The sequence below is a fragment of the Sturnira hondurensis genome, unplaced genomic scaffold (assembly GCF_014824575.4).
Source record: "Sturnira hondurensis isolate 20B ecotype Veracruz unplaced genomic scaffold, ASM1482457v3 Scaffold0002840, whole genome shotgun sequence".
NCBI classification, from domain to species: domain Eukaryota; kingdom Metazoa; phylum Chordata; class Mammalia; order Chiroptera; family Phyllostomidae; genus Sturnira; species Sturnira hondurensis.
Genome location: NW_028075471.1, coordinates 21,996,477 through 22,023,003, shown reverse-complemented (window position 1 = coordinate 22,023,003; position 26,527 = coordinate 21,996,477). Strand labels below are relative to the sequence as shown.

Below are 26,527 nucleotides of genomic sequence, written 5' to 3'. Positions count from 1 at the left end.
TTGAGAACCATGTCAGGAGAGGTGCTGAGTTGTCTGAGGTCATTTTTGAGATGGTGACCACTGTGCCTTGCCCAGATTTCCTGGGCATACTCCAAACACCAAGGTGTCTCCACCTGAATAAGTCCCTTTTCCGTTTATGTTCTAACTTCATGGCTCTCAGGAATGTGTCCCTGTCACGCTGGAGACAGGTGGACAGGACCTCTGGTAACACCGTTGGGGTTTTCTCCCCTGAGACTTGAGCTTCCTCTACTCGCCCCTGTGGCCCCCGCCACAGTCCCTGGCCCAGGAGACTCTCGGGGAGCCCCTCAGAAGAGACCATCTCCATGTGGGCTCCCAGGTGGGCTGTGCTGAGGGAGGGCCACCGCTGCAGAGCCCCAGAGTCTGCAGGCAGCTTTTCCTGACCAGGAAGGACAGCACGTGCCACAGGGGCCTGCGGGTGGCTCTTGCCAGGCAGGGTTCCCTCCCAGGAGGGCGGGCAAAGGTCAGCCAGCAGAGCCCAGAGTGAGCGGCAGGTGTGAGCCTGCCTTCCAGGGCCTGTGGGAGGAAGAGAGAAGCCCAGTGACAACAGGACAGACCCCCAGAGGGGCCTGGGCAGGAGCCTGCAGGAAGGCCTCACACATGGGCTGCCACCACGGCACCGGCTGTGGGGCCGAGGCCCAGAGGATGGCTGTGCCCTGCTCTCGGCCCATTGGGTCCATTGCTCCTCCTCAGTCCACACAGGGAGGCCTTCTTACGGTGCGTTTGTCCTCCCAGTGTGCAAAGTGCCGGTATAAAAGCTGCTTTTGTTAAAATAACAGGTTGTACACACCACTCCAGAAAAGTTTAGAGAACACAGATGAGCATATCAGAGTAGGTTCTTGCGAAGGAGCCAGCCTGCTTGGGGTGCGGAGGCTCCCCGGGCCGGTTGCTGCCCTGGCTGGTAGGAGTCCTTCTGCGGGGCAGTGCGCCCAGGGACTCTGAAGTTGTGGCAGACTTCCAACAACTGTTTTGTAAGTTATTTTTAGAACTTTAACTTTTTTAGAAAGGATTTGCAACAACTTAACATATTTTTAATTCTCACTGAAACCTTGAAACGGAGAGCTCATCAGACAGGTTTTTGCTTTTCTGAGTGTGTGTCTGTCAGTGCGATCAGAGCCACGTGGCAGCGCAAACCGCCCCCCCCCCCCCCCCCCCCCCCCCCCCCCCCCCCCCCCCCCCCCCCCCCCCCNNCCCCCCCCCCCCCCCCCCCCCCGCCGCCGCCGCCACACACACACCCCACCCGGGCCCCAGTCAGTCCTCAGGGCTCCAAGGAGCTCCTTTGGTGTAAAGTAGAGCTGGGGAAACCACAACTCTGTTTTCTCCACCGAGATGAGCTGAGCCCAGCCCTGGTGCTGCCTTGGATGGGTGTGCATTTAATTTTCTCCCAACTGGCTAGGCCTGCTCAGACTGGGGCTTCAGGGCCCCAGAGTGAACAGCCTGGGGGGAGGGTGTGTGCTGGAGCCTTCTCGTTGACAGGCAGACAGGCCTGCAGCTGATGCCCTGGGTTCAGATCCTGACCCCTACAGATTCATCTCCTGGTCCTGGATAAGCCATGCTGCCTTCCCCAGATTTCCTTTCCTCCTATGGGGAGGGGGACAGTGACAGCTGCAGTCTTAGGGGCCCCTCCCCTCCACCTGCCCCAGCAGCTGCCTTTCCTCCTCCTGTTCCCACTGGCTGGGTCCCTCCCCCTCCAAGCTGGCAGTCTGGCTCCCCCCTCCCTATTAACCCTCCCTGGCGCCCCCTCCTGGCAGGTGGACCACAGGCTGGCACTTATCCCTGGCAGTTACTGGCATGTCCAGCTCACACATCACTCTGAAAAATGCGCTTAAATGGGACCTAAGAGAGCTTTGGACCAGGGTGAAAAGTGAAGAGAAAGCTGGCCAGAGAGGTCCCAGCTGACTTGGTTTCTCTTCAGCGGGTCACAGAGCCCTCTGCTCAGGTCTGTCCCTGCAGCAGTGCTGGCAGCTGTCCACCCAGGGCTGTCCTACAGTGGGCAGTGTGCAGAGGGGCAAGGAGATGAGGGTGCCCGTGTCCGTGTCCACAAGGGGATCTAGGCCGAAGCCAAGCAATCTCCTGAATCCAGCACAAGATACGGAGCCTACAGGTCAGCCAACACCATGCATCAGTGTGTGAAGCCACACTGGGGACCCCGAGACACAAAGCCGGGCCCCCCAAACACAGGGGGCATACAGATGATGGCCCTTCCACCCCAGTTGTTACTGAGCTCCTTCCTTTCAGTATACTCAGATTTAAGCTTTGCTTCTCTCTATGTGTGAGAAATGTCTCAGAAGTGACAGCGGAGCTCAGGGAAGACGGACATCCTGTTACCTGAGGGCTGCGGGTTTTGCACCAGGCGCAGCGCCAAGCCAGCCGAGGGCGGGAGCCGGCGAAGCATCCGTCCCCCGACTAACTCTGAAAAGAGCCTCGCACTGTTGACACAATACACGCTCTTTAATATCACTCTCTCAGTTTAAAAGGCAGTTAGCTGCTTGGTTTCCTCTGCGCTGGGGAAGAGGACGTGACAGTTCCGGTCGGCTGCTCCCAGCTGCCTTGCTCCTGCTCTGTCTTATAGGCCAGGATCTGTCTTACGGGCTTAGAGGCTGGTGATCTCAGAATTGTGAACCGGTGTGGCTGCCAGGCCCTGGAGGCCTCTCCCCAGGCGTCCCTGCCTTGGCCCCAGAGCCACACTCCTAGGTTGCAGCAGGCACACGCCAGGGCCAGGCACAGGCGACTGTCCTGAGCCTGTGCCAGGCTGACCCCATGAGGCCAGTGTTACTTACAGATTCCCACTGTACTGATAAGGAAACTGAGGCACAGAGAAGTCAAGTCATGCAACCGGGTGCCCACAGCCAGTTAGCAACACAGCCAGACCACAGCCCAGTGGGGCCCTCGAGTGCAAAGCTCAGCAGGGTCCCTGCCCTGTGTGGGATAGGTCAGAAAGGCTGCCGTAGCTTCCACACACTGAGCTTTGGGCTCCTACTCCCACCCTGGACACCTGTGCCCAGATGGAGCGTGGCTCTCGCGTGGCCATCTTTGCCTTCCTGAGAAGCTGCCCCGCACAGGACACCGAGTCTCCAGCCGGGGCGTTGCAGCTGTGGTCCCTGGCCCAGGCCTGGTGCACCAAAGCCTGGGACACAAAACCCTTATTTGCTGGTACATATGCTCCCTCTGGGACCGTTGGCTTTAAGAGGAGGGTGGCCAGCTGTTTTGATCACACTTTCCTTCACATCTGCACTAGAAATACTGTCACAGGCAGCCTCAGATGTGTGCCTGTGCCTGTACGTGCAGTGGTCCTCTAGCTTTCTGTCAGGTTTCTTCATCCCTGGGCAGCAGGCCGTGGCAGGGCCCCCAGCCCGGTGGTGTCTGGGAGTTGGAGGAGGGGCCTTTGACAAAGCACATCTCAGCTTTTAAAGCTGGGGCTTCGTGTAGACCTTGGCAGGGTGGGGCACGGAGCATCAGGAGAAGTGGGGAGAAGGAGGCAGTGTGGCGGGGGGAAAAAGATGTAAAAAGAAGAGCCGCCCTCGATTTGGGGCAGGAAAAATGGAGTTGGACTTGGAGAGCTGGGCAGCGCCCTTCCGCACCGTTAGCATTTCCAGGGAAGGGAATGTCCACTGTGGCCACAGACATACTCTTTCAGAGACTCAGAAAAGGGAAAAGTTAGGAACACACTGATTTTGTCGGTGAAAGCACACCCAAGTGCAGTAGGCGTGGTCGATGACACAGCTTATTAACATTGCAAGAGATGGGATGAAGCTACTTGTAGTTTTTAAGTTTGTTTTTTTATATTAATACAGTTGTAGGAAAAGCTTTTACCTGCAGTTTAAAGACACATTTTCTTTGCTTAAGTTACATTTTATTTTTATAGACTGTGCCACATCAGCTGTATTTGCAAATTTAATTTGTGTTGTGAAAGTATCCCTGTCATTGAGTACATGTGGATTCTGAAGAAAGATGGGTGGATTTCTTAAAAATGAATGTGAGCTGAAAGCAGGCTTTGGGTCTGCTGTAGCTTGGGATTTCTTTGGGGTTGGGGGTGGCTGAGAGGTTGCAGGCAGCCTTGGGGACCCACCCCCTGGAGGGCGGTCCCCAGGTCAGCCCAGCCTCCCCTCCTCCAGGAACTCAAGACTGAGGGAGCCTTAGCTCCTTCCAGCCAGGGGCTCTGGTAGGGTTGGGGGCAGAGGGTCTCCCTGCCAGATCCCCCAAGCCTCCCCCAGAGAAATAGACGTCAGACCCGGTGTGCTCCAGTCAGGACACCAGGAACACAGAGGCCAAGAGCGCCAGAGCCGCAGCCATCTTGGGGGGACTGTGGGTACTGCCAGGCCCGGGTCCCCCAGCCCCAGGTTGCCGCTGGAGGCGGGAGTCCCAGGGTGCGCTGGTTTCCCGAGATGTGGCAGAGGGCCATGGTCAAAGAGCACACTCGCTCGGAGCTCCCTGCTTGTCACCTCAGGGCCAGGGCATTAACAGGGATGGGCCAGGCGTTTGGGTCTGAGCCTTGCACGGGTGTTCTGCTGTGGGCATCTCCACCTCGGCTGGCGCTCCGTGAGGTGGGGAGTGGGGGGGGGGCAGTGGCATCAGGCCCAGGGAGGGACCTGATTGGTCTGCCCAGGTGGTTTGATTCCCTACCCTGAGGACTGAGCACAGCAGCCTGGAAAGGCTGCCCTGCTTCCCAAAGACAGCCTGCCCACTGTGTCCCCGCAGCCAGGATTGGTGGGTTGGCCAGGGCAGGGGCTCGGCCCACCAGGGACGATGGGAGAGGCCCGGGACAAACTCCCTTTCAAGAGGCAGTGAGCATGTAAAATGCCATCTTGTTCCTCCAGCGCTTTTCCAGGCTGTGGACGTTGGGCCTTTCAGTGCCTCATGCTCCCTGAGGGCTGCACCCAAGGGTGTGTTCCCGGGGCACAGTGTGCTCCTTTGGGCCTCTCCCTGGCCCCCCTTTTCCCGGGAGCCATTCACTTAAAGGGCTCTGGACAGAACCCGGAGAATGAAGCATGCTTGTCGTTTCGTAGGGCGCAGGAGCCAAAGAGCTTTGTGACTATGTTCTTTTCCTGCCCTTCTTTTTGGTATTCAACACTTCAGCATGTTCATATCAATCTTTCTCAGCTCCTTCCTAAGCCTAAGTGGACAGGAGACAGCATGGGCGCAGCAGGGAAGGGGAATGGGGCTGTGGCCACGCCCCCGGGCCCTGGCCAGGGAGGGCAGGTGAGCCCTCGGAGGTCAGGAATCCTGGGGGTTTTGCTGCTCTGCTGGTGTTGCAGTGCATCCCGCTGCACCGTGAACCCCAGCCACCAGCTACTTCCTCAGACAGCACGGAGAAGCCCCACGCACCCTCAAATCTGGCCCTGCTCGCAGCCTGAATGCGGCGGGCATTGTGAACATGCTGTGTCGTGCTCCTGCCCCCGTGGGGTGGGAGGGGAGTGGGCAGTGACCACCCACACACCCACTGCTGCAGGGGCGGCTGTATGTGTGTTGGAGCACTGCAGTCTTCCTCTCCCGGGGCTTCCCGGTTCAGGTTCTGCTTCTTAAACCCACGCTTCTCATCTGTGGGTGCCCTTGTGTGTTGTAGGATGTGAGAGTCTTCAGTGAGGATGGGACATGCAAAGTGGTGGAGATCCCCGTGGACATGACCTCCAGGGACCTGTGTCAGCTGCTGGTGCACAGGAGCCACTGCGTGGACGACAACAGCTGGACCCTGGTGGAGCACCACCTGCACCTGGGGCTAGGTAGGGAGCGGCCCCGTCAGGGGATACCGCCATGCCACCGTGGTGGCCCTGCCTGCACAGCAGGCCACCTGCTGCTGTCCCCACATGCTCTCCTCATCTCCCAAAATGCACCCGCAGCCCCCGTCCTCTCCCAGCGCTCTCGGGAGCCGACCCTGGTTGTGGGAGCAGTGCCTTTCCAGGGCCTACACCCAGTGGGGAGTTGCTCCCTGTGTGGGGGAGCCATGGAGAAGTGTGGGACGCACTGCACACCTGTGCTCTGGGGCAGGCCTGGCACTGGTAGGGTTCTGGTGCCACTGCGGAGAGCAGCTCATGCCTGCCAGGGCCCGTGGAAAGCAATGTCGTTGTTTAGTGGGACCGACCAAGGTCACTGGAAAAGAGGGTTTTAGCGCCCTAGAAGGACCTTGGCCCCAGGGAGGGCTCTGGATGGATGCATCCAGGCGGCACACGTGCCCGTGAGCCCCTGAGAGCAAGAGAGCCATGTCCCGTGCACTTTCTTCTCTCCTTGGCAACATGGCCTGTGGGTGTGAGCTATGTGGAGCATGGACTTCAGTGCTGGGGACGACTGTGCTCACACATGGTGTGGCTGTGTCACACCGTGGCACCCTGCTCCATGTCCCCTTGCCCAGCACCGCTCTCAGCTCCCTCTTGCGTGGTGCCCTTCACTTTCTGTCGCGCTGAGTGGAGAGGAAGTCTTGGTGTGGCTGCTACACATCCCGAACTGCCCACGGATTGGGCCACACATCCCAGGGGGCTGTCATTCAGTCCCAGCTCAGGCCTCACCTGGGCCCCCAGGGCCTGTGGCATGGAGAGCCGGACTGACTGTGGCACTGTGTGCAAAGCTGCATGGAGGCGGCACTGTGCCCTCTGCCCCTGTTCACACACGATGCTTTCCCCCCAGAGAGGTGCCTGGAAGACCACGAGCTGGTGGTGCAGGTGCAGACCACCATGGCCAGCGAGAGCAAGTTCCTGTTCAGGAAGAATTACGGCAAATATGAGTTCTTCAAAAACCCCACCGTGAGTCTCGGCTCTGGGGGTCTGGGTGGGAGCCCTTGCACTTCTGCAGGGGCCACTCAGGGTTCCTGGGAGCAGGTCACAAAGTAAGATTGGGGGGGGGAGCAGATGGGAGGAGACTAGTAGTCACTATTGAGCGAAGCTCCTCCCTCAGAATTTGGTGGAGGGGGGGGAGGTGATGCAGGCCTGTGCTCCAGGGCAGAGGTGGGGCGCCTCTTCCAGATGCAGTCCCTGTGGGGAAGGGGGAGTGAGAGCAGGGCCCTTGCCCAGCAGCCGCTCCGCAGAGTGAGAGCTCGTTACTCCCCAAAGCCAGCAGATACTGTCTTGTGATGTTCGTGCAGGAATGAGTAGAGAACTGAGTATCTAGGTGTGTTGGCGAATCTTCTGGGTGGTTCTTAGCTTTTCTATGTTGTACCTGGGGTGGGGGGTTGCCTGTCTCGTGAATTATCAGCACAGGGGCTTCACCCCCGTGTGGCCTTCACTCGAGTCACCTGAGCCAGGTGGGCCAGACCCGAACCATGTCTGGCTCTGAGAGTCTCATGGCTTTTTATTGCAAAGTAAGGAATTTGCTAACTGGTTTGGGGGATGCACCAGCACAGCCTCTGCACACGACTGCTCCTCTCTCAGTTTTGAGAGTCCTTTGTCTCGTACTGTGAGGCACGCAGAACCACAATGCACATGGCCTGCTGCCTTGGGGAGGTGTGGGCGCACGTTCAGGGCAGAGGCATTCCAGGTGTGCACTGGGCGTGCAGGAGGCAGCAGGACTGTCCGAGGCAGGGGTCAAGCCCTGTGTTGATGCAAGGGTGCGGGACTGTCGCTGCGCAGTGTTTGTGGGCTGGCTCACTTGCCAGTGTGCTTTCCCCACGTAGAAGCTACCTCCTAACACGTCTGTTCTCCCTTTCCTGCAGAATTTCTTCCCAGAACAGATGGTCAACTGGTGCCAGCAGTCCAATGGTGGACAGACCCAGCTCCTGCAGGTATCGGGCTCCCGGGCCTCCGTGCCCAGACAGAAGTGCCCCCTCGAGCTGCCGTTCAGCCTTGAAAAACCTTGGAGCAATTCTGTTCTTACTCACAGATTAGCTTCGGCAGCCGGCTGGGTTCAGAGAAACCAAATACACACTCACTCAGGGAGTCCTTGGGGATCCAGGTTCTTCCAGAGCAAATGGCACAGGAAGAACTTCTGTGACTCGGAAGCCTCCGGGCAGAGGGCAGGGTGGAGCAGCTGCGGTTTCTCCGAGCTCACCCCAGAGCAGCGACAAGAACCCTTGTCTCAGCCATCCCCCTGCTTTGTGAGGCCTGTGCCCGCAGCCCTGCAGCAGTGGGGGGGAGCAAGACGAGAGGCCACGGTGTGCTCGCTGCTGACTCATGCTGTTCCAGGGGGCCGGGGACAGACAAGGGAACGTGCTGCAGCCCCTCTGCATGGGGGGACCCAAAAAGCAGAATGTTTATTAAAGCGGTGTATTGGTCCTTTGCATTTAGACTTCAGTCCCTTTCCAAGTGCTCGCCATTGGGACACGACACACCCACTGAGACACTTTTCCACCTCGGAACAGTGTTTGAACTCGTCCCTTTTGATGTCTTTTGGTGCTTCTGCCACTTCCTGTCTCACCTTTTCCATGTTAGCAAAACATTTACCTACGAGGACTTATTTTATGGGGGAAACAAAAAAGTGTCGTTTGGGGCAAGATTGGGTGAATAGGGATGGCGGGGCACAGGGGTCATGCCATTTTTGGTCAAAAACTGCTGAACATTCAGTGTGGAGTGGGCAGGTGTGCTCGTAATCACCCATAATGCTATGTGCAAATGCATTGAAGGAAGCTTTAAAAAAATGCACCGAAGCCGAACACAGCCTCTCACAATAACGCCCGCTGGTGCTGTGCTACAGACGGGTTCCTAGAACACTTGTGCTGCAGGAGGCCCGTCCTCCAGAAGATGATTCCAGATTTGGGGCTCTCCCCTCGTACGTGTGTATTTACAGCATGTTGGTGACGGAACAGACCATTCACTATGGCAGCCACACTTCAGAGCTGCCCAGTGTGGGAGAAACCACTAAGGCCAGTGTCCCGCAAAGCTCAGCCCATAGCCACCTCTCTCTGCTGATTGGCCTCCACATTTGTCTCTGGCCCCGACAGACAAGAGCTTCCGCAATCAGTCCTGTGGTCTCTCCCAAAGGCCCCCCGCCCCCTGCATGTGGCAGGAGCTGTGGACGCGCGGCTGTCTCAGCCCAGTCGCAGTGACGATGAAAGGGCGAGTGTCTGGGCTCACTGTCTGACCTAAGACTTCTGAAAAGAAGCACATCATCTGAAAATTCTCAGCTTGGCCAAAGAGAAGAGTATCTTAGTGATTCAGAAAGTGCTACAACATCAGCAACGCTAAAGACTTGTCTCCTTTGATTGCTGTAGGTCAGCCATCTGACTGCCCACCTTTGCTCTCCCACAGAACTTCCTCAACACCAGCAGCTGCCCGGAGATCCAGGGGTTCCTGCACGTGAAGGAGATGGGCAGGAAGTCCTGGAAGAAGCTGTATCTGTGTTTGCGGCGGTCGGGCCTCTACTGCTCCACCAAGGGGTCCTCCAAGGTGAGTGCCGACCTCACCACCGGTCGCCTCGCTGGGGGGCACTGTGTGGGTGTGGGTTCGATGCAGGTGCCCGGCCTGCCAAACTCCTGAGCCTTGTGTGAAGGTGGAGCTGTGAGTCGCCTGTCTGTTGGTCTCACTCTGACACCAGGTGCTCACACAAACCTAGGACCCCCCAGGCTGCATCCTTCCTCCCCGTGGGGCTACAGCAGGCAGCCCTAAGGGTCACAGATTGTCTCTGTCCTGAGGCCACCTGCTCTGTGCCAAGGGAGATGGTTTGAGGAGTAAAAGGCCATTTGCACGTCCCCCCGGTGGGAAGAGGAGAAGAGAGCTGGGCTCCCCAGCATTCTGTTCTAGGGTCTCCTTGGTGTCTCAGCTACTCTTCTCACCCTGTCCATGGCTACTAACAATGGCAGCCATGCCTGGCTGACTTTGGCCATGCATTTCCCCCAAGAACTGAGGTGTCCCCTCTGGCCTACAGAAAGAGGGAGTCCCGGGGAGCCCCAGGCACAGGTGCTGAGCATACGGCCTCTTTCCTGCTGCTCCAGGTGCAGCAGGTGCAGGACCAGGGGCAAGCTCCTTCCTCTGCAGAGGGAGCCTCTTCCGTCTGACACAGGGTGCAGTGGGTCACTTCTCACCTCCCAGCTCTGGTTTGTGGTTCACCAGCCTTATAGACGCCGAGCCAGGGACCTCTGTGGCCTGGAGCAGGGGACAGAGTAGGGTTGGAGAGTGAACCCGGGGTGGGGGGAGGATGGGAGTGCTGTCAGGAACAGGGCAGGCACAGCGGGAGTCTGACACGCCACACAGAAAAGTGAGATGGTACCTGCTTTTGAGCCTGTGTTGTTAACCTTGACCTTCAGGTTCAAATATCGTCCCCTCTGCCTTCTGACTATTTGGTTGTGGGGCTCCGACTTGGCAAAGTATGAAATACGTGCACAGGGTCTTCTGTCCTAGAGTCTAGGGGGCTCTGCTGGGGGCAGGGTGCATTTGGTTCAACTTGGCACTCCTCTGATGGGTGGCGGTGCGGGGCGGACTGGCCGCTGGAGACGCCCGTGCAGAATGCCCTCTGTTAGGGAGGACCAGAGGCCTCGGCCCCACTGCGTGGGCAAGTTCTCCCCAGTGAGCCTGCAGCTTTTCACAGGAGCCCAGGCACCTGCAGCTGCTGGCCGACCTGGAGGAATGCAGCGTCTTTTCCCTGATCGCGGGCCGGAAGCAGTACAGTGCCCCCACGGACTTTGGCTTCTGCATAAAGGTACTGGGCCCCCTCCCAGGCCACGCTGCCAGCTCATGCCCTGCACGCCATCTGTGATGAGCATTCCCCTGGGGACTCGGGGTTCAAACAGTAGGTCTTCCTTTGGTTGTGGCTTTAAAGAAAAAGAAAACCAGTGATGTAGTTTCACACTGGACTTGTTCACCTGAGTGAACGTGTTCCCTGTCCTTTGTGCCGTGCCGTCCGTGAGGAGCTCGGAGGCCCAGAGGCGAGCACAGTGGTTAGAGCGGACCCGTTGGGGGGCCTGGCTGGTCGGCCACCCTGCCTGGGCCAGCACCCTTCTGGCCCGCCCTGGGCACTCACTTCCTTTACTCTCCAGCCAAACAAAGTCCTGCATGAGCCGAAAGAGCTGCGGCTGCTGTGTGCGGAGGACGAGCAGAGCCGCACCTGCTGGATGACTGCCTTCCGGCTGCTCAAGGTAGTGGGCTGTTCCTTCTGGGAGTGGTTGTGGGGTGTCCCCACCTCTACCAGGGGGCTCGGGAGCTCCTCCCGGAGGCTTCGTGGGGGAAGGTCGGAGACTGTTGCCTACCTGGCCTCTGTTGACACTGGGGGTCAACGTGGCCCCCATGCCATGTGGGACACCTGGCAGCGTCCCTGGTCTCTCCCATTCGGTGCCGCAGCACCCCCACCAGGTGAGCTGACCAAAGGTGCCTATGGATGGGGCCAAGTGCGCCCCGGGGCGCGGGGCGGGGAGATGCCCCGAGGACAAGGTCTGGCCTAAAGAGCTAGGAATAGGGACATCGGCCCAGGAGACCGGGCTGCAGAGAGTGCACAGGAGGGCTCATCGTCCTGTGACTGCCTGTCACCTCTTGGCTTTCCTGAGGGAACGTGAGGAGCTGTGCAGCCTGCGCAGCGACCTGGCAGGCACGCGTCTCCCAGCAGCAGGAGCTCTTGGTGGTGGATGGCGGGGTCTCCTGCAGGGCTGTGCCCTAGACAGCCGTCTCAGTGATCACACAGCGAGTCCTCATGCCTCTGTGGTAGGCACGTGGTGGCGGAGCCCAGTCCCCACAAACGCTGCCTCCTGCTCTATGTGCCCTGCGTGTCTGCAGTCACCTACGTTTATAAAGTCCACGCAAGCTGCAAGGTAGTCGATCAAGAGAAACTGGCTGGAGTTTGTTCGGTCACCTGGGACCGACACAGAACCTGGGAATTCTGCCACTAGAACCTGCAGCCTGCCTGATGCTCAGCTGTTCCAAGACTGCAGGTGGACTCCCGGAGAGGAGCGGGCGGGCGGGGGCTGAGCTCGGATGCCCCGCGGGGACACACGCCCCATGGGCTCCGGGCACGGGCGCCCCGTGCCTCTCTGCCCTGGAAACTCATTCTGTGCCGTTTTTGCTGCTGATAGAACAGAAAGGGACTGACAGTAGGACCGCACTCTTTGGTGATGGGAGAGGACGGTCAGTGCTGGGGTGAGCTGTGCCACATCACGGCTGCACCCCGACAAGCCAACCTTAAGTCTGAGTGCCCGTCGGTGGGGCCGGCTCGAGGGAAGATGGACGTCAGGGCCCAGGAATGAGTCAGCCCTGGGGCCTTTATGGGAATTCGGGTGGAGCAGTGATCAGAGGGCCAAGTGTGGAGTGGTGTGGAGAGCGCTCGCTGCCTGGGTCTTTCTGCCCCGTGTGTGGGAGGAAGGAACCGTTTGGGGAGGGCAGAGGAGCCCTGCCAAGGGGGCAGACGTGGCTGGGAAAACTTTCAAGCTTTGCATATTTGTGTGATTTTTCTGGTCTGTGTGTGCATAATCCGTTTTGGAAAAAGGAAGAAGCGAAATGGAACAGGGAAGGGTGGCTGGCTCCTCGGGGCTTGGGCTCCCTGGCGCCAGCCACTGACTCTGGCTCCCCCTCAGTATGGGATGCTCCTCTACCAGAGCTACCGGGTCCCCCAGCAGAGGAAGGCCTCGCTGTCCCCCTTCTCCACGCCCGTGGTAAGTGAGCCTCCCACCTCCCCCAGCCAGGGGCCCAGCCAGCCGCTGCGTCAGCACTGGCGCCCGCCCACCCGCCCGCCCGCCCAGTGGGGAGCTCTGAGCGAGCGTGTGCATTCCAGAGACGCCATTCCGACCCACAGCGCCCCAGGCCAGGAGGCCAGCTCAGTCCTCGCAGCAGAGGGACAGCTGGGGACAGCTCCTCGGCCATCCTTGTGCCGGTCCCCGCAGCCCCGGGCCGTGTAGGTAGACGCTGTGTTCAGGGTTTGGATGGGAGGCAGCAGGGAGGCTCCACGGAGGAGCCGCTCCCTGCCTCCGCCTTCCCTCTGGCCCTGAGCCCTCGGGCGCCATGACAGACGGTGCCTCCTGGTGAGAGCGGAGGGCACAGCGAGCCTCCAGGTTCTTGGGACACACTGCGCTTCCCAGAGGCGAGCTTAAAGATCCTCGCTGTCTGTCTCCGGGACCTCCGTCGCCCTGCGCTCGCGTGCCCGAGGGAGGGACGGTCGCTGTGCGGACGGGGCTCCAGGGACGTTGCAGTTTCTCTGAGGCCTGTGAGTGCCGGTCGGGGCCGGTCCTGCGGCACCAGCGGCCTCAACCTCAACCTCGGAGTTTGTTCCTTACTCCCCTCAAAAGGAACCAGAGCTATTTTTGGCTCAAGGGCCCTTTTGTCAGACTTTCCTCCCGAACCTCAGAGAGTCCGGGCAGGCGGCGCCCATCGCCCTCGCCATCCGCCCCTGACTCTCCGACCTGTGGCTTCCCTTGCAGCGCAGCGTCTCTGAAAACTCTCTCGTGGCCATGGATTTCTCTGGGCAAACGGGAAGAGTGATCGACAACCCGGCCGAAGCCCAGAGCGCAGCCCTGGAGGAGGGGCACGCCTGGAGGGTGAGGTCACGCGGGGTGGGTGCCTCTGCTGCGCTCCAGGACGCTGACTGTGTGGGTGCAGGCAAGGGGCAAGGGGCTAGGGAGGGGGAGGCGGGTCCAGCTCTCCATGGGGGAAGTGGTGGCTCCCAGCACCGGGCCTCCCCGCTGCCTCCTGTCCTCTGGGCTCCCCGACGGAGCGGCGCAGGGGCATCCTGGCCCAGGCACGGGACTGTCCCTGCTGCGCGGACCACGGGGCCTCGTGGCTTCGCCACTGACTAGCTCCGTGACCTGGAACAGCCCTTCCTCTGAGGCTCGAGGTCCTAATCTTCAGGTGGAACGATGACAACGCCCAAAGCATGAGCCGGCTGCTCTGGCTCAGCAGTGCTCCCTGAACTTCAGCTCGGGGCGGGGGGTGGGGGGGAGTGGGGGGAGTGGGTGGGGGTGTGGGGAAGGAGGCATCCCCCCAGCTCTGTGTCCTGAGTGCCAGCCCTCAGGCTGGTGGGTGGGGGGGTGGGGGGGTGCACCCTGCGTGGCTGCCGAGGTGTGTCCAGCTCCCTGCTGCCCCTGTGTGGGAGACAAGAGCCCCGCCCCATGGTGCCCTGTGGTCAGAAGCACCGTGCGCACCACGCAGGGCACTTCTGGTTTTGTTTGTAATGGCCATGCCTGGAGAGTTCTTTGTTCTCCGTGGGCAGATGGGGCTGGGCTGGTGCTGCACGGGCCTGAGTCCCAGCTGCCGGGGCTCTGAGTGTCCCCCAGGGGTGTGTGCAGGTGTCTGTGGGTGGTGTCTGTCTGCTGGCATTCCACTGACATGGGTGTTGATCTTGCAGAAGCGAAGCACCCGGATGAGTGCTCTGGGTAGCCAGAGTCCGCTTCACCCTTCCAACCTCAGTGCAGGTACACTGGCTGATGTCTCTGTGTGTAAGGAAAACGAAACAGCCCCCCCTGCCCCTAGCAGAGTGCACTGGGAAGTGTGGCATGGGAAGGGGTCAGCTTGCTGGGGGGCGGCCCCTGCGAGGGGCCGGGACCCACCGCTCTCCCCCCTCCACAGTGATCCACCGCACCCAGCACTGGTTCCACGGCAGGATCACCCGGGAGGAGTCCCATCGCATCATCAAGCAGCAGGGGCTGGTGGACGGGTAAGCAGCGCTGTGCACCGGGCGCCTGCCGGCCGCTCGGTCACTCAGTGTCCTGGACTGCAGGCCCACGCTGGGTCCTCCTTTCACAGGAGGGAGGGTGCGCTCAGAGGTGTGCGTGCTGCGCCGGGCTCGCCCACTGGCGGGTGTCAGGAGTGGGCTCAGCCCCCGTTTCTGTCCGAGCTCTGCCACGGGTCGCCGAGACACAGAGCACAAGCTGCTCAGTGGTAACTAATTAGGCCGCGGGCGAATGCAGAATGAGTTTTGCCCGCGCCTCCGAGGAATGCGTTCTGTCGGGCAGCACTGGCAGAGGGCAGGCAGCCCGAGCACAGCAGAGCCAGCTCATTTCTCACGCTTGGCGTCAGGTGAGTGGCTCTTCTGTCTCGCAGGCACTCGGTGGCTTCACTCACGTGCCTGGTGGCTGTGAAGAGTGACCGGGCATGTTTCCCACAGGCCTGCCTGGGCTCATTCACATGCAGCCACCCCAGGTTCCCAAGGCCGAGGGCCCGACCCCAGTGTGCCACCCCTTCTCAGGGTGACGCCCCGCCTCCCCATCAAAGCCCAGCTGCACTCAGCACCCCTGTGGTGGGGAGGGGTACAGGCCAAGGGTATGGGTGCAGCCCTGTGGCCCACGGGGTCTCGAGGACCCGTTCACTGTCCCCAGCTCCGACAACTAGCTGGTCTCACTGTGTCTGACCACATTCCCATACTGCTGTTACTTCCTCCTCCTCTTCCTCCCCTGCTTCCTTCCTTCCTTCCTTCCTTCCTTCCTTCCTTCCTTCCAGAGCAGTTTGAAGAAAACCCAAGACACTCTAGTTTTTTTAGCAGTGAAATGTCTCAGCGCACAGCTCTGGGGTCCCTGGACCGTTGTCCCTGACCCTGCTGAGTGTCACCTCACACATAACGAGGCAAGGCATGCACGCCTTCTGCCGCCCAGCATCGGGTCTGCACTTGCACCCCCCTCTCCCTGAGGGCTCGCGCTCCCCTCTCCTCGATGGTGCTGGGGCGGGGGAAGGTCTTTAAATGCAGTTGGTGTGAGTCTGGGTCCACCTACCACACCTGGTCCCNGGTCCCTGGACCGTTGTCCCTGACCCTGCTGAGTGTCACCTCACACATAACGAGGCATGCACGCCTTCTGCCGCCCAGCATCGGGTCTGCACTTGCACCCCCCTCTCCCTGAGGGCTCGCGCTCCCCTCTCCTCGATGGTGCTGGGGCGGGGGAAGGTCTTTAAATGCAGTTGGTGTGAGTCTGGGTCCACCTACCACACCTGGTCCCAGCGTCCATTTAGCCCTTGTGAGTGTGGCAGCCTCCTGCCCACCCCATCGTCCTCTCTCCCTTTCTTCCGGTCCCTCCTCTGCTGGAGCAGCTGCGTGGTCACCGGTGACCCTCTGTGCTCTTCTCCCCATCTCCCTCCCTTCCTGCGAGGGCTGGACTCTGGCTCAGCTCTGGGAGAGGGGCTGCAGGGGACACAGAGGAGCGCACCCTGCCTGCAGAGGCAGCCTGGTAGCCCTCCTCCTGGTCAGCATGGACCCGGCCCTCCCTGACTTCGCCCCCCACCCCAGTCACTGGGACGTTTCGGCAGCCGGTGGTTCCCACCTGTGTGTGTGTGTGTGTCTCTCTCTCTGGGCACAGAGCCATTGAATTCTGACTCTGCTCCCTCGTTTCTCAGCTGAAACCGTCGCCCTAGTCGTGTGTTTGGTTTCCGGAGACAATAGAGCTAACTACTTAATTGCCAATTTTCAGAACACTAACTTGGTGTTCTACTGTCCTTGGTAGTGATGAGATCTTTACCTTTTTTTTTTTAACTCACTGTGAGCTTAGATTCTTACATGTGTGATTGACTTCAAACAAAGTAAGTTCTTCCTGACGCTGACAGTGCTGTCTTTCTGGCAAGGAGACGTCTTTCTGGTTGGTCCTCGAGTCCTTTGGACCCAGTGCTGCTGCCCAGCTTGAGCAGCGGCCGGGCCCTCAGACCCACACGCCAGGTTTCTCCTCACTCTCTCTCCTGTGGAAGGGTCTCTGGGGACCGTGGCCGGAGGTCTGTTCCGTGGAAAGATCCAGAGCATGTGCTTTTCTCAACCGAGAAACGAGTGGGGGTCCAGATGGAAGACCCCAGGCGGGCGCTTCTCCAGTGTGGCCGTGTCTCCCTCCTCTTAGTCTGGAAATCTCACTAAGGTCATTAACTCACACACCTACTGGCTCACCCTGCCTTGTGCCTATTGACTGTCTCCTGTCGACCTCCGGGAGACCCCCCAACACCCGCTTTCTCTGTGTCCTTTTCATCTGTAAGGGACCTGAAACTGCCACAATGCGAGTCGCCCTCAGCGGTCCTCCCAGACTGGAACAGTCAGGCTCCTTTGTTTCAGTCCCTCGCAGATTTTCTTAAGTGGATCTGGGGTTTTTCCCCTTCAGTTTGAGGCTGCTTTTTAGATCTTTGGAAACTATTCCCCAGTCCCAAAGCCGAATCTAGGAAACAGGGCGTGTTCTCTGCGGGCTGTGTCCTGGAGCCCTGCCCGCAGAAGGGGCCATTTCTCCAGCAGCAGTTTGTCCTTCTGCTGTTTCTTGTTAAAAACGCAGACGAACGTGTTTGCTTTCCTGCTCTGCCCCCTGGCTCACTGGGGACCCAGAGCACGGCGCTGCCCGCCCTTGCTAGGAGTGGGGGAGGCTGTGCCTCCAGGCCGTCAGGTCCTGCATTTGCTGCTGTCTCAAAGTGGGGGTGGTGAGTGGAGGGCAGAGGGTTCACGGTCACATTGCACAGCATGGCTGGGCTTCCCTCTGCAGGGTGGGCACCTTGCCGGGACTCTCAGAAAGCCCGAGAGCCATGCTTGACCCTCTGCCTCCACCAGCTCCGAGGGAAGCCAGCATCTCTTTTCAGCTTGGCTTATGTTCCAGAGTGCCGGGGGTGGGGCGGGGGGTGTTCTTGTTGTTTTCGGTTATACAGATGTTCTCAAATAGTCACAATTGTCATTTCTGCCCCATATCCTTCCAGACCTGTGACTGCCTTGCTGTGTAGTTGGGTTTTCCCCACTTCTAAATCACACAGGGGCTCCTTTGTGCTGTTTTCTAGAACTCGGATTGTTTCTTTTTTCCTTCCCCCACTTCTCTCCCCCCCCTTTCTCTTTCCCTTCTTTCCTCCCTTCCTCCCTTCCCCCTTCTTCCCTTCCTTCATCTCTCCCTTCCCCCCTCCTTCCCCCTCCCTCCTCCCTCCTTCCCGCCCTCCCTTCTCCCCTCCTTCCTTCCCCTCTTCCCTCTCTTCTTCCCTCCCTCCCATCCCCCTCCCTCTTTCTCTCTCTCTCTCTCTCTCTCTCTGCCCCCCTTTTTTTAGTTCACCTCTGTTCAGGTCCCAGATGCATTGAGAACTGATTTGCCCTTCGGGACCATATAACGAATGGATCTACTTTAGTTTCTTTTTCTGGTGGCTGTACAGCTAGTTGAAAGCTGCTTATTTGTAGTGTCACCTTTGTCACAGAGTAGTTCTTGCCAAAGCACCGAAGATGGCTCTCTCTGACCAGTAACCAGGGTGTCTCCCTGTAGCTGCTGGCCTGCAGGGGGAGAGCTGCCCAGCCTCAGAGCAACCCACTTCGTGGACACGGCGTGTGTCAACATGGCGTGTGTCCCCAGGGCGCCCAGCACACACCCACACCCCTTGGCAGCCCTGCACTGTATCAGGACTGAGCCCAGAGTCTTGGTTCCCAAGCTGACACTGCTTATCCAATTTTCCCTGAGGAAGCTGAGGGGTCTGCTGGCCAGGCCACGTTAGACTGCAGAGAATGGAGGGTTCTGGGAGGGTTCTGCTTACGACCCTACACTGTGGCCATAGAGGCCCTAGGCCCCGCACCATAGGCCATGCATGAGTGAGGCCCCTGCGTCCCTGAGGAGTGGTGGCCTCTCAGCTGGTGGGGATGTGTGTGTTTGGAAGGTACTTCCTCGGGGATCCTGGGCTCAGGCCCGGCAGGCACTTCACTGTCCCTCTGGGGAGGCCCGGTCCCCTCAGCCGCCTGAAGCATGTGCCCGCTCCAGTGCCAGCGTTGTGAGTCCCGTCTGTGTGGGACTGGTCCCCGGGTTAGTGTCACGGGGGGCGGGGGTTCCACCGTCTAGGCATGGGGAGGAGGAGGAGGGCCCAGCTCTGTGTCCATCCCATACCTCCTTGTTACCAGGGTCACACCTCTCAGTCCTGCTGCCCCTCCACTGGCACCCTGGCCAAACCAGAGACACACAGAACGGCCCCTCAGGGAGCGTTTTTGTGACTCTGACATCTTTGGAGAAACCCCTGAGTTTGGGGGGAGTGCTGGGAGTCAGTCTGGGTCAGCCATGGGGTCCTGGTCTTAGCTGATCCCTGCGGAGCTAAGAAAGGGAAGGGCTTAGAGACTGTGACAGCAGGTAGGAGACCAGGCTGAGGACAGTGGGGGCACAGGGCGATGTGGTGGTAGCCTCTAGGCACTCCTGCAGGAGGAATGGGGAGAAATGCACCCAGAGGTGCTGTGGGCCCCAGCACATAGGCGGCCCCCACACAGGGGCTGTGCACACATGTGTGCGTGCACCTGTGCATGTGTACTCACCACACCCCACCGACCCTGCAGGAGTCACTTGCCACCGAGCACATGCTGCTCGGTCCTGTGACGTGTGCACTGTGCCCTAAGTCCTCTCCCAGGCAGTGTGTCTCTGCAGGCTTCCTTGGTCTCCCCCTGACGTGGCCATAAGTCGAAGCCAGTCATTCTAGAACAGGCCTCGGCTCGGGCAGGTTTGTGGACTCAGGATCCGCCCAGGTGCTGCAGTTGGGGGCAGAGAGCTGCCGGGTCGCCCTCGAGGCCCAGGATAGACAGCCCCTCCTGGTGGAGGTGCCCTGGGTGCGTGGGGAGGGCCGTGTCCACAGGGCGCCCTCCTGGAAACCACCGCGTTCCCCCTGGGAACCGCACGTGTGAGGGGTGGGTGCTCTGAGATGGGGAGCACTCCACCATCCTGCTGGTCCTGCCAGGTCCACGTCCATGGAAAGTCACCACCTGGGTTGACGACGCCTACGTGGTCTCTGAGGCTGGTATCCAGCCTGGCCTTCCGCTCAAAGGAAGAGTTGCACTTCCTCCCTGCTGACCTGTGACACAAATGTGCGCCCACCAGTCCCCACTCTGTTCCGTGGCTCGCACTCCACCCTCTGCCGTTTGCTCTGGTACCCAGGTTTGGCCGCGCCACCCTGGGCCATCACCCCCTAACACCTCCTCACTCATGCTCCCTCCTGAGTGTGGAGCCCACGGGGTCCCCAGGGAACTCTGGCTCCTCTATGAGGGGGATGGCGGGAGCGACACTCAGAAGCCACGGTCTGGCTGTGGGGGGCGTTGCTGCCGCCAGAGACCCCTCAGCTGCTGAGCCCTCTAAAGCGTCACGACTGGAATCTCATCACACCAGCTGGAGCCAGGTGTGCATGTGCATGTCTGTGTTTGTGCACACGTGGCGGTCTGGACTCAGAAGCTAACGGCCAGCCGTTGCCCACTCCCTAGGCTTTTCCTGCTCCGTGACAGCCAGAGCAACCCGAAGGCGTTTGTCCTCACCTTGTGCCACCACCAGAAGATCAAAAACTTCCAGATCTTGCCTGTAAGTAATGGCACTGCCACACTCATACTCCCATGTCTCACTTCCTGGTTTTGTTGTATTTTCATTGAATTTATCGGGGTGATGGCTGGTTTTGTTCTTAGTTAAGTTTCAGGTTGTAAAGGAAGCAGACTGCAGACCATTAATGATCAGGCAGGACCAAGTTCACTTTCAGCAGTTTCTCTGAGCAGACAGGGGCGGCAGAGCAAGGGCAGGCCTGGGACGGGAGCCAGGGAAGCAGCACAGGCGGGTGGCCCCTGGCGTGTTCTGCGGCTGTGTAAGCCCAAGGCTGCCTGCTTTGTGCGGGTGTGTTCCAGGGTGACATAAGACAGTGGGGGACACTCAGGGTCTGGGGTCCACACAGGAGCTGCCTTGCTCTGTCCACTTGGCCCTGGGGTTGGAACCTAGTGCCAAGCTTGGAGCAATCCCGGAAACACCATCAGTGAGTGTGACACTGACCGCTGGCTCCCACAGTGTCGACAGCCATGTCCAAGGTGACGTGGCCCTGTCTGCACTGAGTCGCAGCTCGGAGTCCTGGCTGCATCTTGGGGGTTAGGGGGAGGCCATCTCCACACCTCCTGGAGCTCCCAGTCCAGGTGGGGATGAGGCAGAAGAATGGCACATGTCTCACTCTCTGCACCACCGCCCCCGACGGTCATGAACCCTCTGCCGTGGAGCCCAAACCAGGCAGCACTCTGCCCAAAGGGGCTGGCAAGGCCCTTCCCTCTGCCACTGTCTGCCCCCAAGGCAAGCTCTGAGGAGGCTGGCTGGTCCTGAGTGCACAGTTTTCACACTTGAACCTGCTGGTTTTCAAGCTGGTTTGACCCCAGGACCTCAGACCCGTGGTCCTAGGAGTCCTGCAGGAGTGGGGGCCGGGGAGGGAGCAGCCCTGCGGCCTGGTGCCTGGCAGGCTGGTGGGGCTGCTTCCTGCCGCCATTGCCGCCTGCTCCTACCGGGAGGATGGGTAGAGCGGGGTTTGAGCCCAGTCCTTCCCAGGCCCCACACAATATGGAAAGCCCAGGGATCATCGTTTGCAAGAAAGCGCTTTATTCACAATCCTTTTTGTTTTCCCACATTGTACTAAAGGCACAGATGCTATTCTTTTAGCCTAAAATGTGAAGTAAAAAGCACTTCACGGCAGGTGGAGTGTGCAATGCCTTCCCCAAACAACCCTAGCATGTCTTAGCAGTGCCAGGGGGACAGTGAGCAGGGACCGAGATTGCAGCTCCAGGCTCGAGACAGGCTGTGGGGGCTGCCTGTGTGGCCCAGCGGCATTTCTGGAGTGCAGATGTGGCTCTGGGCTTACTCGTGGATGGAGGGTGAAGCTCACTGACTCCCTGGGACCCGTGCAGGTTGGCCTGATAGCCCACATCGCGGTGCCGTCATTGCACTTCAAACAGGTTGCGTTAAAATTAGTGTCAATAACATAATTGACCCTCGACCAACACTGGTTGAACTTATGGGTCCACTTATGGGTGGATTCTTTATAATAGCCCTGGCTAGTGTGGCTCAGTGTATTGAATGCAGACCTTCGAAACAAAGGGTCACCAGTTCCATTCCCCCTTAGGGCACATGCCTGGATTGTATGCCAGGTCCCCAGTAGGGGGCACTAGAGAGGCAGCCACACATCAATATTTCTCTCTCTTCCTCCCTTCCCCCTCTAAAATAAATAAATAAAACCTTAAAAAAATTAAAATTGTAGAAAACAACAAAAAAGATTTTCTTAATAGCTTTTTCTTTCCTCTAGATTAATGTAAGAAAACCATATATATATATATATATATATATATATATATATATATATATAGCATACACAACGATGTGTCGGTTAACTAGTAGTTTGGGGGGGAGTAAAAAATTATACATGAATTTTCAACTGTGCCTGCCCCTCCCTGCCGCAGTCTGTGAAGGCTGACTGCATGGCTTTTTCTGGGAGACGCCATGGAGTTCCTCCACTCGGTAAAAACAGCTGCCAGATAACCCAGTGCCTGGGAGAGTTGCTGGTCCTACACGATCTCACTGATGCTGCAGGGGTGCCCAGCCACGGCCCAACAGAAAATCCCAAGTTTACTTAAAACTGGGTTTTTTTGCTCATCAGTTTTCACCAGTGTTTGTGTACGGAATTTGTGGCCCCAAGCCAGTGGTCTTCCCCCAGCGCAGGCCAGAGACGCCTGAAGGGTGGTCACTCCAACATCAGGGGACCAACTGCTGCTCCCCAGGGGGGTGCAGTGTCAGGGGCTGTGGGGGGGCCTGCGAACACCCCAGGCCAACTGGCCAGCCCCACCCTACTCCCGGGCAAGCGCAGGCTCTGAGTGCTGCCCCATGGCCGCCTTGGGTCAGGGCGCCCCCCGGGGCCTGGGCAGCGCCCAGTCCCCATACCCTGCTGCCCGCCACCTGCCCCTGCTGGCAGAGCCGCCCCCAACCGGCCGGCGTCCTTGTGTCCCCACAGTGCGAGGACGACGGGCAGGTGTTCTTCAGCCTGGACGACGGGAACACCAAGTTCTCCGACCTGATCCAGCTGGTCGACTTCTACCAGCTCAACAAGGGCGTGCTGCCCTGCAAGCTGAAGCACCACTGCGTGCGCGTGGCCTTGTAAATTCGAGGCCGTCGCCACAGCGCCCACGGGGGCGGCCCGGGAGCGGGCGGGAGGTCTGTGCATGGTTGAGAATACACTTGGATTTTGTGCTGTGGGGGCGCCACTGTTCCCTGCAGTGTCGGCACCACGGTTGATTGGTTTCTTGGCTTCACGGCATTGTGTAGCCGCGGCTCTCGCGGCCATATCGGGGCACGACAAAGCGAGCGCACACTCGGGGGCAGCCCGGGACGGCTGTCCAGGCTGGGCCCCGTGTGCCTCGCACAGAAGTGATTGGAAGTGAACTCTTGCCCTGGAATAACCTTGACATTAAAACTGAGATGTTTACTTGTTTTGTATGGATCACTCTTTGCACTCCTCTGTCCTCCACGCCCCACTCTGCCTTCCAGGCGGGGGCGTGGCTTCGCAGTGCATACAGTGAGCAGGCAGCGTCTAGCGGGCAGACGGCAGACACCGAGTGCGGCCCCCAGAGGTGGCCTGAGGTGCCCCACCTTCTTCCCATCAACGTGGGCAGATTCGGCTTCCAAACGTGCAACACCTCGCTCTGCTCAGACACTTGCAGTGCGTTTTCACCAAGAAGGTGCCGCCCACGGTCAGCCAGCCTCCAGCCCATTCTGTGGACCAGCCAGGCAGCTGCAGCCTCCGTCACCTCTCCGGACACGGTGTCCACGCCACGTATTTGGGGTGTCACGTCTTCCACAGTTCAGAAGCCTTGACTCCCTTGGACACTCGATGTCCCTCACCCGGCAGGGTGAAGTGGCCATGCCGCTGGCTGGAGACAGGCAGCCTTCCTGAGACACGCCTGGTGACCTTGTCCACCAGCTGCCTGCCTGCCCGCCTGCCCAGGGTGCTTGCAGCCTGCTCTAGGATGACCGCTGCCTGACCCCTACACCCTGACCCCTACAGCAACGTGAGTCCCGTCATGCCTGTTCTCCCTTGGGGGTTCAAGGCTCTAATGAGAAAATGCCGCCTGCTTGGTATCCTGCAGGAACCACCAATTTCCATGGCGGTGAAGATGGAAACATTGAAAGGGAGCCCGAACTTGAGGTCTGGGTGTGACAGCCCTATCCTGCTAACACCCCGAGGCCAGCATGGCAGGCAGTAGGAGGCTCCCCCTGCCGGCTCTAACCTCACCGCAGCCGTGGGCCCGGAGGAATTTGTCAGCAGGAGGCGCTCCCTGCTTGGGAGCCCTCCCACACAGGCCCTCTTGCCAGGGCTGCGCCCCCAGGCCTGCGCCCCCAGGCCCGTGAGCGGCAGCGCCTTCGCTTCTGGTCCCTGACGAGCACACAGACTGCTGTGGCAAAAAGTGATTTTCTTGTCCAAAGCGATCATTTTCGGCACTCCGTGCCACCGGGCGCACCCCTCCACCTGTGCCACCACCGGCCTGCGCCCGCCTGCCTGCCGCAGGGCTCCCCAGAGACTCAACTCAGACCCGAGGGGCCACGGGGACCACCCCCGAGTCAGGCCCTGGTTGGGAACAGCCCCTATATTTACTTTACGGGCTGTGTCCTGGTCGTTTTCCACAGGCTGCCCAATGTATCTATGGAGCAGTCTCAGTGAAACGTGTGTAGCCAATACTCAGTTATGTATTCTTCCCTTGAACCCAGTTCCCCTTTCAAGCCATTGACCGTTAGGCGAGTCTCAAGTCACCCTCCCTGACAGCGAGCTGCCCCGAATTCATGGAAGGGATTGGCCCTTCGTGACACACATTCGTCTCCCCACCGGTGGCATGTAAAGACCTCACCACCACCACCAAGAGCGGCCTGCGCCCTCCAGCTCTTCTGCACAGGCCAGCCCCACTGGTGAGAGGAGCCCTCACGCCCTGCCCAGTAGACACCTAGCATTGCCGTGTTTCCTGTTCATAAACACGCATTTTATTTAGAGGACAGCAAGTTCTGTCTCCATTGCATATGTAGCTAGTGTGACCTGGCCTTTTGTGCCTTCCCGGCCTCAGTGAATCATCTGTGAGTGGAGGCAAGGCGCAGTGCTCGCCTTGGCCTGCCCAGGGCCGGGGAGGGCTGCCCGACGGCAGCCAGTCCCCAGAGGAGGCAGGTGCCCACCCGCCAGCCAGGGCTGAGGGACGTGGGACTTTTATTTTTGTATTTAAATGACATGAATGTAAACGGGACAGCTCAGGGTCGTCTTGGAGCCTGTTGACTTTTTATCTCCGCCCATGACTCTGTCTGAACGACAACTCCGTGTAGCTGCAGCCTGGACTAAGTCAAGAAGGCCAACACCGGTTCCCCGGGCAAGCTGTGTTCCTGAGGGTCGGACTTCCAGGATGCTTTTCTGTTTGCTACACCTCGAAGAAATATGTGCCTCAGTCTAGAAGTTTTGTCTGCTTGCCTCTGCACACCCAACAGCTGGGCCAATTGGCTCACCGTTTGGGGGTGGGACTTGTTCCCGGTAGAGTGTGGTGTCACCTAGAGTGCAGTGGCCCGTGGCGTGGCCAATGTGTACGTGTTTGTGGGGAGTGCAGAAATTGTTCACTTAAAAGACAAAACTTTATTCCATGTGCTTTGCTCCTCTTTGTATATAGCTCCTTGGCTCATGTACCTAATCGTGAACTTTCAGGTATTTTTGTACCAATAAGGGACTGATAATCTGTTTCTTGTAATTTGAAATAAACATTAATACAGTGTTCTTCATTTTATATTGGTTGTAGTGTCTGTTTCTGTGCTGGGGGTGCGCCCGTGGCCTGCAGCTAACACCTCTGAAATGGCCCTGGCTGGTGGCTCCACTGGCTGGAGCATCAGCCATCCCACACGCCAGAAGGTGGGTGGGTTGATGCCCGGTTAGGGCACATGCCTCGGTCGTGGGTTCAGTACCCACCCCGGTTGGGGTGTGTATGGGAGGCAGCCAATCCATGCTTCTCTCTCCAAAATCAATTACCACATTTTTCAAAGGAAGCCTTTGCGGCAATGTAGCACATTAAGGACATGCTGCTTTGCGCTGGTGAAAACGCGTTGGGGAGGAGCTGTAGGGGATGCACAGCTCGTCTGGCCCCGCCCAGATGCCCCCAGCCCCCATCATCACTAGGCCAAGTGAGCTCCACGCTGGAGCCAGATGACCCCAGAGGGCCTGGCCCGCTGCAGCCCCAGACCAGGGACATGGGCCACAGGAGGCTTCAGAGGGGCAGGTCCCCACTTCAGATGAGGGAAGGCCCCAAGAAACCCACAGAAAAAAACCCACAAGTGTTTTTCCTGGTCCAGCAAGGCAGGTGCGGCAGCAAGAATGCGGGTGTTCTAGTCAAACAGGAAAGTGGCAGGAAGGTTAGGAGACTGGCCACCCTGAATCTCTGCTTCCGGAGAACATCGCCTAGGGGCTGCCACACCTCCATCTGCCCCCCACACCAGCAGACCACCAGGGGCTCACAAGCCAGCCTCACCCCAGCAGGAGCTCACCGGTGGCACCCTGGACAATCCTGTCACTTGTTTTCCTCTGTGTCTAGGAGCTCCCCCATCAGCAGCCCCAACCAGGGCTCAGCCCAAGCCTCCATCACCCTCCCCCAGGCTAGTCCCTCTGCCCTGGTCCCGTCCTGCAGCACAGTTGCCCGCCTTCGGCCGCACCCCCCACCCCAGATAGCAGTTTGCATGCCCACAGCCTCCAGCGTTCTGCATCCCCTTGGCCCAGCCATCTCCCCGACAGGCCTGGGTAAGGGGGGGCCTTCATTTCCACAGAGCCCTACTCCAGCCAACAACATTTAAACCTCACTTGTTTAAGAAGCCCTGGGTAATTGAGCAAAACCTGTGTGATACAGAAGAATAAACTGAAGAGTTGAGAAAGTACGTCCCCATGGCCCGGAGGCCTGGGCCACAAAAACCACCTCAGTTTTCAGTGGCCAA

General features: G+C 59.1%; 1 protein-coding gene across 4 annotated transcripts in view; it reads left to right on the top strand.

The window, feature by feature from the left end:
* The window catches only part of GRB10 (growth factor receptor bound protein 10), a 117,081-nt gene extending 91,747 nt beyond the window's left edge, over nucleotides 1–25,334 (top strand). Inside the window, exons 4-16 of one of the 4 annotated variants that reach the window (XR_005065731.1) lie at nucleotides 5,582–5,738; nucleotides 6,637–6,752; nucleotides 7,658–7,726; nucleotides 9,189–9,326; nucleotides 10,465–10,575; nucleotides 10,913–11,011; nucleotides 12,437–12,514; nucleotides 13,277–13,444; nucleotides 14,200–14,266; nucleotides 14,421–14,508; nucleotides 19,999–20,092; nucleotides 22,539–24,650; nucleotides 24,689–25,334. Coding sequence is in view for 3 of the 4 variants with exons in the window: in XM_037041099.1 (XP_036896994.1) it covers nucleotides 5,582–5,738; nucleotides 6,637–6,752; nucleotides 7,658–7,726; nucleotides 9,189–9,326; nucleotides 10,465–10,575; nucleotides 10,913–11,011; nucleotides 12,437–12,514; nucleotides 13,277–13,444; nucleotides 14,200–14,266; nucleotides 14,421–14,508; nucleotides 19,999–20,092; nucleotides 22,539–22,685 (1,332 nt within the window). In the remaining variant the exon portion in view is untranslated. Of the gene's footprint in view, nucleotides 1–5,581; nucleotides 5,739–6,636; nucleotides 6,753–7,657; nucleotides 7,727–9,188; nucleotides 9,327–10,464; nucleotides 10,576–10,912; nucleotides 11,012–12,436; nucleotides 12,515–13,276; nucleotides 13,445–14,199; nucleotides 14,267–14,420; nucleotides 14,509–19,998; nucleotides 20,093–22,538 lie in introns of all 4 variants that reach the window. The other 3 variants (XM_037041099.1, XM_037041097.1, XM_037041096.1) reach the window with 3 other exon arrangements.
* The last annotated feature ends 1,193 nt before the right edge of the window (nucleotides 25,335–26,527 follow it).